Consider the following 14,633-nt stretch of genomic DNA (forward strand, 5'->3'; position numbering starts at 1 on the left):
CTTATATTCGTTACCATTGGTTCAGCCGTCTGCAATCTTACCAAACGATAACCTAGATCGATCTGTAAACTCGACGATCAATATATTGCGCATTTACTAGGTGAGCACGAAGTACGGTTTACTTGTACTTGGTCAATATTTGACGTATTTAATATCCAAATAACGGATGACACCCTTAATATTGAGCATTTTCGGAAATTCCCATCTGTCGACGAGGATTGCTGTGTTTGCTTATCTCTCTGCACATGCCATACGCATCTAGATCCATAATTTAATGTTATTATTTATTCTAGATATTTCTAACCGTGCACAACAAAGTTTGAAAGACAAGTAGATATAACTAATCCTAATATAAGTAATAAGTAATGCTACACCGCAGGAAAATCTATAGGTGTCGCCCTCGTCGGTGAAAGCTCGCGCAATCATCGTGGCCTTATTCCTTAGAACACCCAGCTAGCTGTTCATACAGTCTGACGGGGATCTCTTCTCAGAGCCTCAAAAAAAAACCTGCTGCAATAGACGGGGAATCGTTATAGTACCAGGAATAAGATGTTCCCGTTGCTATAAGAGCTCTCCTAGAACGTAGTCCATGAGATGTGGCCAAATGACAATGCCTACTCATTCTCACAGAAGATAAAAACCAACGGCATCTTGATATTTGCTGCAAACAAAATAATCCACATGTAACAATTGCCCATAGATATCATGTTTACAATCACCCTTAGTTGAAAATCGTTAATTTAAGCGATTACTCGCACCCTATATTCAACTTATTATCCACCATAAAAGCTCCTTCGATGAGTTGCAATAATCTTTTGAAATGCACAATTAAATTATTATATTTCAAAATAAAAAAGTAAGAGAAGTAGAGACAGACAGTATTTCTTGTGACAGAAAACTATTGCATCCTTATAATAGCCCTCTTCACACTACGTTCACGTACTTGACCCTTTCCCCCCTAACTCATGGATGCGCTCCGGAATACATCACGTGTTTAGTTGTTTACAATCCTTTGCTGCTTCAACCCTATCCTGAGAAATGTTCACGCTGAGCGTAGAGAAACATCTCTTTTATTAAATAGATGTGTGTTTGATTGGATTTGGTGAGCAGTTATGTTGTAATGCCCTTTACAGCAGTACCTGTCCGTAACCCTCATTGTATCCATTACCATTCGTATAAACACAGCGTTGTGTTAACGATGTTTATTACACCCGGTAAGACAAGCTGCATCGGTATTTGCTCATCTCTCCGCAAAGCAAGTAAAGATTGTATCAAGATTGTATGGATATGGGATTAACCTTGGTGTGTCGGCTGGGCTGCGAGGCGGCTGCGTGCGAGATTCGTGTAAGTATTTCTAAGCCGTTGGTCGGTGCATGCAAAATAGTGTGTGAGTCCGAATGAAACGAGTCTTTTGATTAAATTATTTATTTAAACTAGAGAGCACATATGATCGACTGACTCGCTATGAAGAATAGCAATGCTAATGCCTCAATTTACTAAATACAACTGCTCAGTGTGTCTGGCGTCCTTGCAGGGTCGCGTACCTTTAGCGTCGGGTATCTCTGCGCGCATGCTTAATATCTGTGGCAATCACCCTTTACTGACATTATGCATTTAAAATGGAGAACACAGACTCTCATAATAAACTATGTGATAAATCTGTATCCCAATACCTTGCTTTATTGATTTTTAAGACGCCCCGGCTCCGCAACATCTCAATTCCCCGAGAGAATACGAGATAGAAACGCTGTATAATACATCTCAATGCCGTTAGTCGGCGCTAGTGTCGCACATGCGATATCATATATTTTTTATTGTTCACCAGAACTTCTTCTCGCCTTCTACTTCCTCTTCCGCTTCCTCCTGCTCTCCTTCTCTCTCCCTTTCTCTCTGGATATTTTTGTTTTACATATATCTATTGAACAATTTGTTTTATTTATTTCTATTTATTCATTTTAATATTTTAATTTCCATGTGTTAGTATCTTACGTCCAATCCGCAGCTGTTCACACCATCACGTGATACGGCGTGTCCGCTCGACTACGTAGGGTTCCTCTGTTTGATAAGATTTCTTCTTTTTTCGGTTTTGTCGGTTTTGTTCGGTTTTTCTGTTTTTCGGTTTTGTCTGGCCGATAAATATCCACATGAAAAACGACGCGGTCATGAATTTATTCTGCACAACAAGACAAATTCTCACACTGTAACACGATACGCGAGAGTCGTGGCCAGTGGCAAACAACATTAAGACAAGAGAACAAATGCCATACGCCATTTGTAAATGTTTTGTTTTGTTTTATGATCGGTAGATAATTAATGTTTTTGACGTGTTTTTAAAGAAAAACACACACTTTACTCATTATTATAAAATATAATATTACTATAATTGTAATTCGTAGTGTAAATGTGTTATTTTCATCTTAATATTAAAGTTACGAGAGGGTCTGGGCTCTCGTAATGTTAAGAGAATATTTTCGAGGATTTTTCGTTCTCGTAACATTACGATGTTTCTGTCAACGGTTTATGAGTGGAAGTTAATGTTAAGACTAATGTTAAGACTAATTTTGTTTCTGACAACGGGCCCTTGGTTTTGGCTTCCTACCACGTAACTTGACTGCCCGCCATCAAGACGCTAAGTGACTAAGTGTGTCCGACTGGATCTGGTTCCACTATAAGACTGAACTATTACTCTTCAGTGTGGGAGGTTGGATACACTAGGATACATATGAGAACGGTAGATCAGAGGCGTACACCGTGTCTCCTCTTGTTGCGCGAGCGTCACCGAGTGCCAACCGCACCCGGCAGATAGGTGCGATATGATATGACTATTAGGCACTTAGAATATGACTACTAGGCACTTAAAAAAAAAAACCTAACCCTAACCCTAACCCTAACCCTAACCCTAACCCTAACCCTAACCCTAAAAAAAAAAAAATTAAATTAAAATAAAGTGCCTAGTAGTCATATCATATCGAACCTTTCTGCCTTCTGCGTGCCAACCACTGATCTCTATATTCTAACTGTTAATATATGGAGATCAGTGGTGCCGACTTAGAAGTTATCCAGGCACGATTATATATAGCGCTATAGAAGTGTTTCATGTTGATAAACACTGACGTCATATGCGCACATGCGCAGTTTAACGGTTGGCAGCAAGCAGATGCGTGATATTGCACTACGCACGCACGCACGCACACACTCATGCACGCACGTGTATGTGCACACGCACGCACGTCTACGTGCACACGCACGCACGCACCACGCACGCACGCACTTCTACTTCTACTTCTACATCCTATACTGGACAGTCCGTGAGAATAAAACGTCCAGGGAGTGCGCGAAGAACTCCAGGTGCACGTGAGAGACTTGCACAAGAACATTTCAAAATGTGTAGACAGTAGAGCGTGTTTCCAGAGATCGAGGCTTCTCTGGCCAGGCACTCCATTACTGAGTGCGACTAGCATACGGCAATAGGCTGTGCGAGCTGTTGTAGTTGCCCAGCCGGAGATGCGTTTCAATGTCGAAATGATGAAGATATAAAGTCAAACTTGTTGTAGTAACCAGAATAAACTTTATTAGCTTGTACACTGTAGCCACATCGCCATCCAAAAGAGACAAAGAACGCGCACACGCGCATACGCGCGTGTGCTCAGCTCGCTCCCAGCCACCGAATTTTCGCTCTCCCCTCCTTCTTACATCTCTCTCTCTATATATCCCCCAAAACTCCCTACATCCTGCCCGCACATGTACCCGTTCTCAGAGACTACGTCCTACCCCAATTTCACACTGACTCTCGAAACTGTCTAACCAAACCTAACCGTCCTGCCATTCTCCCTCTAATCCATCAAATGTAGCCGCACATCTGATCGAGCGACGCTGTCTAGCTGGAATATGCTAAAACAACCTACCCGTCTAGCTCCACTGACTAATTCATGATACCAAGATAGATAATAACACATTATGTTATCACATTACACATACCACATTACACAATACACATTATGTTAACACATGCTGTTAATTATCTACTCTTGATGTAAACGTATAAAATAGACGTTACATCATCTTCCCTTTCCGCCAAAACGATTGACTAGTAGTCATCGCTTCCAAGCGTCCTCGCTGCTTCATACTTTAACCTGAACCTAACCAATTCAAAAAATACTACCTGATATCTTCCTAACTCAACCCAACATGAGAAACGTCTTTCTTCCTGATTAAACCACCGCACAATCAATACACATAACAATAATCAAAATACAATAAGAAAGCACATATGAAGCGTAGAAAACAAGTAACGATAAAGTTCGAGCCAAAATATAAGGTCAGAAACCCAACACATTTGACAGTGAACATTCTGATAATCGCTGCAATTAATATCACTCTTGCGTTTTTTTATGCTAGTAACGTACGTGGCGAATGCGTGAGCCAACACGCATTACCGAAACCACGTTTCAAGCCAGTGTGCTTCCTATATACAGAAGCCTGATTATGGCAAAAATATCCTCATATCCCAGGGCACACAGCCAGGCACAACAGGGCCTTAAAGCCGCGACAATGCGCACTCCAAACGCTAATTTCTTCAGTACTAGACTAGCAAATACTTCGTGTTCATGCATAATATCATACTACCTTATGGCAAAATGAAAACGTCGTAAGTTCGCTGCTACCATGTTGACTGCGCGTTCCACGAATGTAGAAGAGTGCGAAAGTCAGGTGAATGCAGGCGGCCAACCGCTAAACTGTGTTGTCAAACAACATAACATGTCGAATGGTGAACGTGTACGGTCGACAGGGCATTTTATTTATTTGCTGCGCCGTACCGCTGTAAGCCTGCGGCGCGGCCGCTGCACGGTTGCTTGGAATGGGGAACTGTCAACAACATCGAGGGTATTTTCAAAATACCTTTATAAGACAACGCGGGCTGAGTGTCAGTGAAATGGGGAGGAAGCTAGAGTTATTTTGCCATAAGGTAGTATGATTAGGCAATGGACACGAAAGTTATTGCTTAGTCTAGGTACTGGAAGGAAGATTAGCGGTTTGGATGCGCATTTGTGCGGCTGTATACACAGCACCGGACAGTGGACGCCGTGACAATTATGACCTTTGGGTCAGCTGCTGTCCACAAGGCAGGGCGGGGGGGTCGTACACATGCGTACGAGAGCTAATCAAAGATGACGCGAAAATGATTTCATATGTGTCGAATGGAATGATGTTTTATGGCCTATATCGAATACCTGCCTGATGTGCGAAGAGTTATTGTGCCAGCGGCTATACAATATATGGTGGAACGTACCGTCACTGGTTAGCACAAATTCAAGAAACGATCACTAAATTTCTTAAACAGTAAGTTCACATACAAAGATTTGTCGCACACACGAAAAAAAGGTTTAAAAGCATATAGTCAATGACAGAAATAGCGCCGTTTCGATGGAAAACAAGCCATGAGAAACCTACATACATACATACATACATACAATGTCCAGGTAAGCTGTGGCTGAACAATTAATGGCTGTGTCGGCGGTGCGCGGCTTTATTCAAAGTTTTTATTCCGCTCGGCGCTGATAGTATATACCCGATCGACAGTGAAACATAACATGCACCTTTTGGAAACTAAAACAGGTATCAGGATAAAAGAAAAACGTATTGTGCATGCTGCAATGGTGTATATCAGGAAAAACCCTTCGAAATACTAACGTTTTAAATCTAAGCGTTTCATCTTAATATTATCGAAAGAATGCAGAACACAAAGATTTGATTCACATACCCATTTTCAAGAGTATTTTCTTCGTTCATTCTCTTGCGTTCTTGTTCCTTTCGGTAACGTGCAGCCTTCGGCTTCCTTCGCTCGGAATCTATTCGTTCTTCCTTCACGTCCTTCCCCTCTCTCGCTGAGCAACTGTCCCGACGCGGCGCCGCAACGGCCTCCTCCATCGATTTCAGCCGATCCTTCGGTCGCCATCGTCATCGGTCGCTAGCCCAGTCTGGCTCCCCGTCATTCTTGTTCTTTCCTCTACCATCTTCTTGATCCACCGTTCTCTCTCCCACTTTCTCGCGCCTCGATCCAGCTGACGTTGAATCTTGCCTTCTCCCTCTTCCTTCTCCAGTTATCTTCTCGTGGCTTCCGTGCTCGTGAATCGTTTGGTATTATATTAATTCCTCTTCTTTCTTCCAGCTCTTCCTCCTTCTTCTCCGTCAAGTTTCCGTGTTTTCGGCTTGCTGGCCCGTATCGAAATGAAGGTAACTTGCGTTGTGTCCGCAAAAGGATACCCAGTTTTTTGGACTGTCGACGGCCCAAAATGTAACGTTGGCTTGGCTCCGATATCGGATAATGACACACACAACTTGTTGTAGTAACCAGAATAAACTTTATTAGCTGTACACTGTAAGCCACATCGCACAATAAGAGACAAAGACAGCGCACATTGGCGGCATTATCGCGACGTGTGCTCAGCTCGCTACCCGCAGCACCGAATCTCCGCCCTCACCCTCCTCTTACATCTCTCTCTCTATATATCCACCCCAACAACTCCCCTACATCCCTGCCCGCACATGTATTCCCGTTCTCAGAGACCACGTCCTACCCCAATTCACAGCTGACTCTCGAAACTGTCTAACCTAACCACCCTCCTTGCCATTCTCCTAATACATCAAGTGTAGCCCGCACATCTGCGTCGAGCGACGCTGTCTTGGCGGAATATGGCTAAAACAACTACCTGTCACCCAGACTAATCATTAACGTATAAATAGAATTTACAGCATGCACGCAGGTTCGTACGCACACGCACGCACGCACGCACGCACGTTCTACAGTGCAGATGCATGCACCACGGCATCGGTTACCTAGTACACACACCACGTACGCGACCAACGCACTCATGACACACGGTACCTACACACGCACGTCAAATTCACGCACACACACACGCATGTCACGGCCACGTTACGGCACACCGCACACACAAACGCCACGCATGCACGCCACGTGTAGCGTGCACACGGCCACTGGCCACGCACGTGGGTACCTGCACACCGATATCGTAAACGGAACGATGTACGGTGCACACGCCACGCCCCGCACGACGTACGTGAAGTGCACATACGCACGCACGCACGCACGCATGCACGCACGTGTACGTGCACACGCACGCACGCAGCACGCACGTGTACGTGCACTACATAAACAGCGCTTTCTATAACACGTTAGAACATGTGGTCATTCATCTGTAAATGTCGCTTCGCTTCTGCCAACCATGACACATAACAAATACACATGACCTGATCTATGACGTCACGTAAAACACTGTTATAGTGGTGCTCTCTGGTAACTTGTTTCACAAGGAATTCCGCCCGATGTTTACTCAAGGACATGACAAGTTCATACCATATAGATTATTGCTTCGTGTTATCTATGTGCGGTCTTTCCATATTATTGCTGGAAGAATAGTATATTACTGTGTGTGAAAACCACGACTGCGTGCTATGCTGCTAAAATCCGTTATCAACTAACGCATAGCTATCGATCGCAGCGCTGTACAGCATAAATGTTGTGTTGGTTCAACATCGCACGCAGCTTTCCTCCTCAATTTGCGTTCAGCTTCCGAACTCTACGCAGCGTTCGCGTGAAACACGGTACAGGAACTACTCACCGTGGCATGCGGCAGTGCCTCCTCCTATTTATATCATGCACCGTGCGCTAGGTAACGTAGGATGTTGTGTGCAATTAAAGCGTGTACATATGGCCGTGTTTTTGTATGGTCGCGGAACTTGTACTGTTCACGAAATCACCGCAGCCTCCCGGGGAAACAGACAACGCATCGATTACCATGCAGCAGTAGGTGCCTGGAGCCGAGTAGATCTGATATAAAGCACAAGAAGCGCGAAGCATATAGCTACATATACTAACGGCCGTGGACGAGTTATGTGATTTTATATTTCGGTCAAAATAGTGAGCCTGCGAGTATTATACCGGACGCATGGAGGAAGACATCGGTGAAGATTCCATACACAACGAGCACATCCATCGAGAGGAAATCACTAGAGAGGTCATCAGTAGAGAGATATCAATAGAATTCATCGGCCGATGTCATCAGAGAAGGTCAATTGCAGAGGTCATCAGCAGACACGTAATCAATAGCGATGTCATCCGAAATACAGCCAGCGATCAACCGATCAACAAAGGAGCCAGCAGATGATATACACCCGGATGGGAAAACTTCACAGCCCCTGACGCCAAACGTCAAATCTCCACCCGACGGAGGCTGGGGCTGGCTGTGTGCCCTTGGGGGATTTATGCTACACTTCGTTGCTGTCGCTCAGCTGAAGGCATTCGGTGTGCTGCTTCCCGTACTGACTGAAGAGTACGGCACAAGCAACGCTCTGACGGCATGGGCAAACGGCATCGCTAACGCAGCGCAACTCATGTTAAGTATGTTTAATTGTGTGTAATATGTTCCTTTTGCCGCGATAGGCAATGGTCAACGTTCATTCGTTCTCTCGTTCATTCTCATTCCTCCTCCTCCTCTTACTCTTCTTCTTCTTCTCTTCATTCCACATCCTCCTTTTCTTCGTAGTCTTCTACCGCTCATTTAATTATCTTCTTCATGTTTTTCTTCATCGTCTTCTTCTTCTTCTTCTTCTTCTTCCGCTTCCTACGTATTCGTACACACGACATATACTGTTGTAGATGTGTGTGCGTGTGCATGCGTGTGTGCGTGTACATGCGTGTGTGCGTGTACATGCGTGTGTGCGTGTACATGCGTGTGTGCGTGTGTGCGTGCATGTGGCGGGGTGAGTGTGTAAACTGAGCTCGTAATTACGCTTATATACTCTGTGTGACATGCTGCAACCCTCGTAGTGATGATGGAGTGAACTGCGGGGCTCTCTATGCCTTGCACAAGAACCCTCTGTAGCTATGTGGTAGTAGGAAACGCCTTTCGCCTCCCTAAATGCTTTTAAAAGTCTCTCACCTCGCTTAGCAAGTTGCTCTTAATAAATCTCTTTGTCAAAAGTAATTTATATATAGTTGCCACTGACCGAGGTCGTACTTGACCACCATCTCTTCATTCATACCAATAAAGCCAATAGTCATGATTACTACGGTTAGTATGTGAATGACTATGATATTTTCTATCGGCAGCACCGTTGGCGACGGCTCTTTGTCACAGATACTCCTACAGGACTGTTGCTATACCCGGTGCAATCATCGCTGGAGTAGGAATGTCACTATCCTACTTCGCAACGGGACTGCCGTTTCTCTACGTCACTTATGGGCTGATGTTTGGTAATAATTTACTGCTAGTGTTAAACTTCATACAAACTTGACGTGTTGTGTATTAATTACCATGTCTACCAATAATCTTTCAGTTTAGTGCAAAACGAATTAATTCGCATTATTACATAATTCTGGTTTATCTAGTTATCTCTTTCTATATTATTTATTTCCATTGCTAACTAGTTAATTATATTCTATTGGTCCATCTGTGATGTCATTCTAATCTGTCTACTCTTTTCATTTCAGGACTAGGGTCATCTTTGGTCGTGATTCCATCGATGTCATCAACGGCTGAACATTTTGATAGGAAGTCGTCAATAGCGCTGGGCTTTTGTCTCCTGGGAACAGGAGTAGGAACGTTCATTTGGCCGTTAATTCTGGAGTACCTTCTCGAAGAATTCTCTTACCAAGAGGCCTTCCTTATCTGCGGTGCTATAACATTCAACCTGCTCGTAGCTGCAGGTTTATTTAGGAATCTAAATCCAAAAACATCTCTTGATTCAAGCGATGTTGAAATAAAGATAAGCGATGTGGAAATCAGTAAAGGAGCTGTCACACAAGCGGTGCCTGGTACTGTGACGAAGAAACCACGTAACTCCATCCTGAACAAACCCATTCTGGACAAACGCATCCTCACAGATACTAGCACCATACTCTTTTGCGTGATAGTATTTTTCGTACAAATTGCATATCAGTCTATTTTCATTCTGCTGCCCACACGGGGAGAGGAGATAGCAGACGGTGATGGCTTCAGTGCGGCTACACTGGTGGCCATCATTGGTCTCTCTGAGACAATCTTCCGGCTTCCATTGAGCTCCATGTGGGACATCAGCTTCTTGCGCCAACCCAGTCGCAGGCTGGTGGGTATAACAGTGTTTGTATTCGTCATGGGAGTGCTTGTACTGCTAAATCCCTTCATGTCGAATTACAAGCTTCTGGTCATCAACAGCGCCATCTTGGGAGTTGCCACCGCCGGATACATGGTAACGTCTTTCATCGTTCTGCTAGACCTGTCTGGTGTAGATTTGTATAAGGATGCACTGGCACTAAGACTCTTTGCTAGTGGCTTATCAGGTATCATTGGACCACTGATTACAGGTAAGATTAGTCTGATGAATATATTATATGTATGCATAGTTACAATTTTAGTTGCGCTACACGTTTGCTAAAATGCCATGACTTGCTGCGTGAATTCGCTTTGAATTTATTTTTTCGTACAAAATATGATTCACGTTTAATAAATGAATGAAAAATTGCAGGAATAATTGTAACTTAAAAAAATTATATTTTCTTCTTTTATTCTATTGTTTAATTTTACATTTTCTAAGAAATGATCAACTATATTAGACATAAGTAGGCAGTGCATGAAGACTAACGTGTCGGATAAAATTACACAAACGCCGTAGGGCTTGATACACAGGCGAGTCAGCAAAGGACGTGAATTCATAAAGGCTGAGATCTGGAGCAGTAATGTTTCCGTCTATAATAGAAGTATGTTTTTTATCTCACAGGTGGGCTGCTTGACATAACCAAAGACACAGCACTGTCCTTCTACTTCATGGGCTGCAGCTGCATGGTGTGTGTTGTCATCTTGTGCGTGTTACTATATCTACGCAAAATCAAGAGCAATGATCATGCAGTGGTTTTGGTAGAGTGCGAGCAACATACGCACAGCGGCGTCTATAAATTTCACGCTGGCAACTCCGTTCACGAGGACGATAACTGACACAACGCAGGGTTCAACATGCGACTGTGAGCCGAAGATCTTGAGAATCCATACTTATATATTCACTTCACCAACATTTCGGTGTTCAGCTAAGCACCTGTGATCACCTAGCTTAATCCGTATTCATTTCGCGGGAGCGTAGCCTATGAACGGAGCGTAGCGTTTGCAGCGTTTGAATGTCAGTTTACATGTATTCCTATATCGTCTCTAACACTTGCATTGTTCTTCTATACAATAAAAACTTGGTGTGAAAAGCGTGGTGACCCATTCTTTGTTAAATCTCGCATCTGGTCGTGTGAGCTTTCGCGACGTCTTTTTAATTATTCGCGTAATTTCTAGTCACACTGCATGTCTCTGGTGACGCGCATTCTCTTGTAGTAATTACTCTGGTGACGAAATCTCTGGTGACGCTCCATGTGCAACGTTACCTCTATGACTGTCAACGCCGTGACAACTCTCACATGCCGGAATTTATCTAGTGTAATAAACCTACACCCTGCAGCAATGTCGATCCACCTGTGTAGCTGCCAAAAAAATTAGTGTGGAGTAATAGCGACATAATTAACTGCCAAGTGGTGTACACGAATGGATCACGTATCCACGCGCTCAAGTTAAAGAATGTGTTTATCTGTCTAGTTCCTACTGGTTGATTATCATCTATACCTAGAGCTATATCGATCTCTGAGCATGCACCAATCCATGAATGTTGTGTTCGTATAGCATGTAGGGTATTTCTCCTCTCTCTCTCTCTCTCTCTCTCTCTCCGCTCTTCTTCCAATCATCTCAATGCATTTTTTCAACCAAGGTTAAACGAGACCGAAACGAGTTTTGTCAACCTAGTTGCTAATAGGTGCATGTGCCATGCAGTACTGTGAAAGTTGACATGTGGCACGCACCTACAAGCTAACTACGTGAAGTAGCAACTGCGTGATCCAGAACACGAGCATATGGTACGAAAGAAGAGAGGCGCGAGTAAACTCTACCTTTTTAGGGCACCCCTTTCCACCCTTCCTGTCACCGCCTAACTGTGGGAAAATCGTTTCCACTAACCATACCTCAGACTCCTCCGCTTCATTCCGTTCCTCCGTTTTTCCCTCTTCTTGCTTCGCCCACACCTCTGTGATCTAGTCACTACACAAGCTGGGAATATGCCTGGGAATTCTTCCCGCAACCTCTCCGTTTCCGGTTGTTCCACCGGCTCATCCGAAGCAATAGGAGAGGTACTAGCTGACCCTATCGCCCGCTCTAGTCATTACCCAAGAGAAAACTCACCCCCTCTATCGGGAGAGAGGGAACAACTCCCACGGTCACCTTACCCGAGACTAATCCCGATTTCAGATCCACCCTACACAAGGGTACAGGGGTATAACTACTTTGTATTCCATGTACTAACACACTAGTATTCATCTTGCTTGGAGTTCCCGGCACCTTCTCAAGCAACATCAGTGACTGGGCCACCCCCGTATCTCGTAGGATAACTACGGACTTAGTTTCCCTATCACCTAACACGGACGAAACTTCACCCCTTAAAACAAAATTCCTATAGCTGTCCAACATAGGGCTCCCGCCATCCGCCCCCTCTTTTGCCTTAACAGACACCACAGAACTAGGCTCTACCTCCTTCGTGCCACCAGGGGAATCAACCACTGTGTTGACCAGTGCAACAGGCCTCCCGTAGCTTTTTCGCTTCTCGTCCCTCTGCAACTTCCAGCACTCGGACTTGAGATGCCCTTTACCGTTACAATAATAACACGTCACCCCTCTACTAAACCCAAACCTCTTCTGGACCCCATCTGGCTGTCTAACTGAAGCCCGTTGCCCGGGTTGGCCACTACTATCCCTACCACAGAACCTCGTTTTCTCCTCTGCCTTTAGGCCGGTCTCGGATCGCTGACCTGTCCACCTACTACTATAACCCCGAGCCCCCGCAAGGCCCCTCTTGTGTGTCAGCACGTAGTCGTCAGCGATAACAGCGGCTCTTCCCAACTCTCCAATTTTGTGTTCCTCTAAATGAGTCCTAATATCAAGAGGGATGCTGTCTTTAAACTCTTTCATTAGGATAACTTCTCTCAGGATATCATACTCCTTAGCGATTTGCAGAGAACGATACCACCTATCGAAACACATCTCTTTCTTTCTGGCCAACTCAATGAAGGATTGCTCGCACGTTCTGTTCAAGTTCTTAAACTGCTGCCTATAAGCCTCCGGAACCAACTTATAAGCCGTCAACACGGCCCCCCTTAACTGTATCATAATCCTCTGACTGTTGATCTGACAGCAGCGAGAACACCTCCTGCGCTTTCCCTACAAATCCGGTTTGTAACAGCATAGTCCAATACACGCGGGGCCACTGAAGGCGATTTGCTACCGTCTCGAACGACAGGAAATATATCTCCACTTCCTCTTCCCTAACCTTCACAAATGAATTATAACCTTGCCAGCATACATACTATCAGCTTCCGCCGCCTTGCCTCGCTTCCTGTCGGCCTGTCTTCTTTCTTCTTCGCTTCCCGTCTGCCTGTCTTTTTTCCTCTTCCTCCCTATGCCTACGCCATTACCTCGCAACGCTGGCTGTGGCCGCGTGGACACCCCGTGCACATCTTACTCAGTTCGTTGACATCCCGTGCACATCTTACTGTTATCCTACTGTTATCGTACTGTATCTCACGGTGCACATCACACGACAGTTTTCCACACGCACACGCATTTTAATTAGTCGCGTAATTTCTAGTCACACTGTCTCTGGTGACGCGCATTCTCTTGTAGTAATTACTCTGGTAACGAAATCTCTAGTGACGCTCCATGTGCACCGTTACCTCTATGACTGTCAACGCCGTGACAACTCTCCCATGCCGGAATTTATCTAGTGTAATTAACCTACACCCTGCAGCAATGTCGATCCACCTGTGTAGCAGCCAAAAAAATTAGTATGGAGTGATAGCGACATAATTAACTCCCAAGTGGTGTACACGAATGGATCACGTATCCACGCGCATACTCTCAACCTTTTGTACGGGAATTGCTCTAATGAAGATTAAACGTTTATTGACGAATGAATCGAATCAATTACTTGTTTTATTTATAGAGGAGATATATCTCTATGCTGAAGGCAAAGAATTTCATGAAATTTCCAGCACCTAATTATGTTACCACAAAAATTTTGAATTTTTATGTAAAAATGATATTTTGGATATTTCTCAATTACCAGAAAGAGTGAGGATACAAAATTTTCGCCACATGTTAAGCACAATATGTACCAAAATAGCGCACCAGGATTTTTCTCTAATTTTCATATTTACCGAGAAAAAATTAAAAAAACTGCCTAAAATTCAAGTCGAACGTTTAAATTTAAAATGTTTGCGAGTAAAGAGACATAACTCATAAAATACGGCACTTAATAACAATCACTGACGCGCTTTTTTACAGCGATATGTTATGTTACCATTAAAACGAGTGTAAAATTAAATTATTCCGAGTTGTAATCACAGAGAAATATCTATTTATACATCGACTACTAAGTCAGAAATTGGAACGGAGAAATCAGCGTTTTTCTGACGTCAGCCGCGGCTCACTACACATTTACGCGGGCAAGCAAAACGCTCTGACAGTTCACATGTACCGTTATATGGAGAAATGAGC

At 44.1% G+C, this 14,633-nt stretch overlaps 1 protein-coding gene across 1 annotated transcript; it reads left to right on the forward strand.

Moving 5' to 3' along the window:
- Nucleotides 1–7,595: 7,595 nt before the first annotated feature.
- On the forward strand, nucleotides 7,596–11,630 carry LOC106808599 (monocarboxylate transporter 12-like). Its single transcript, XM_014811373.1, has 4 exons — nucleotides 7,596–8,422; nucleotides 9,134–9,277; nucleotides 9,515–10,366; nucleotides 10,780–11,630. Exons 1-4 carry the CDS (start codon nucleotides 8,134–8,136, stop codon nucleotides 10,992–10,994), a joined length of 1,500 nt encoding a protein of 499 aa, XP_014666859.1. The 5' UTR covers nucleotides 7,596–8,133; the 3' UTR covers nucleotides 10,995–11,630.
- Nucleotides 11,631–14,633: the final 3,003 nt, after the last annotated feature.

Source organism: Priapulus caudatus, unplaced genomic scaffold (genome assembly GCF_000485595.1).
Source record: "Priapulus caudatus unplaced genomic scaffold, Priapulus_caudatus-5.0.1 Scaffold289, whole genome shotgun sequence".
Classification (NCBI taxonomy): domain Eukaryota; kingdom Metazoa; phylum Priapulida; class Priapulimorpha; order Priapulimorphida; family Priapulidae; genus Priapulus; species Priapulus caudatus.

What these genes read in the sequence shown, in the direction of transcription:
- LOC106808599 (XM_014811373.1), top strand. Translation starts at nt 8,134, where the DNA reads ATGTCATCCGAAATACAGCCAGCGATCAACCGATCAACAAAGGAGCCA. An exon ending in CGCAGCGCAACTCATGTTAA is followed by an intron (nt 8,423 to 9,133) that starts GTATGTTTAATT and finishes TTCTATCGGCAG; the next exon opens with CACCGTTGGCGACGGCTCTT. An exon ending in CATTGGACCACTGATTACAG is followed by an intron (nt 10,367 to 10,779) that starts GTAAGATTAGTC and finishes TTTATCTCACAG; the next exon opens with GTGGGCTGCTTGACATAACC.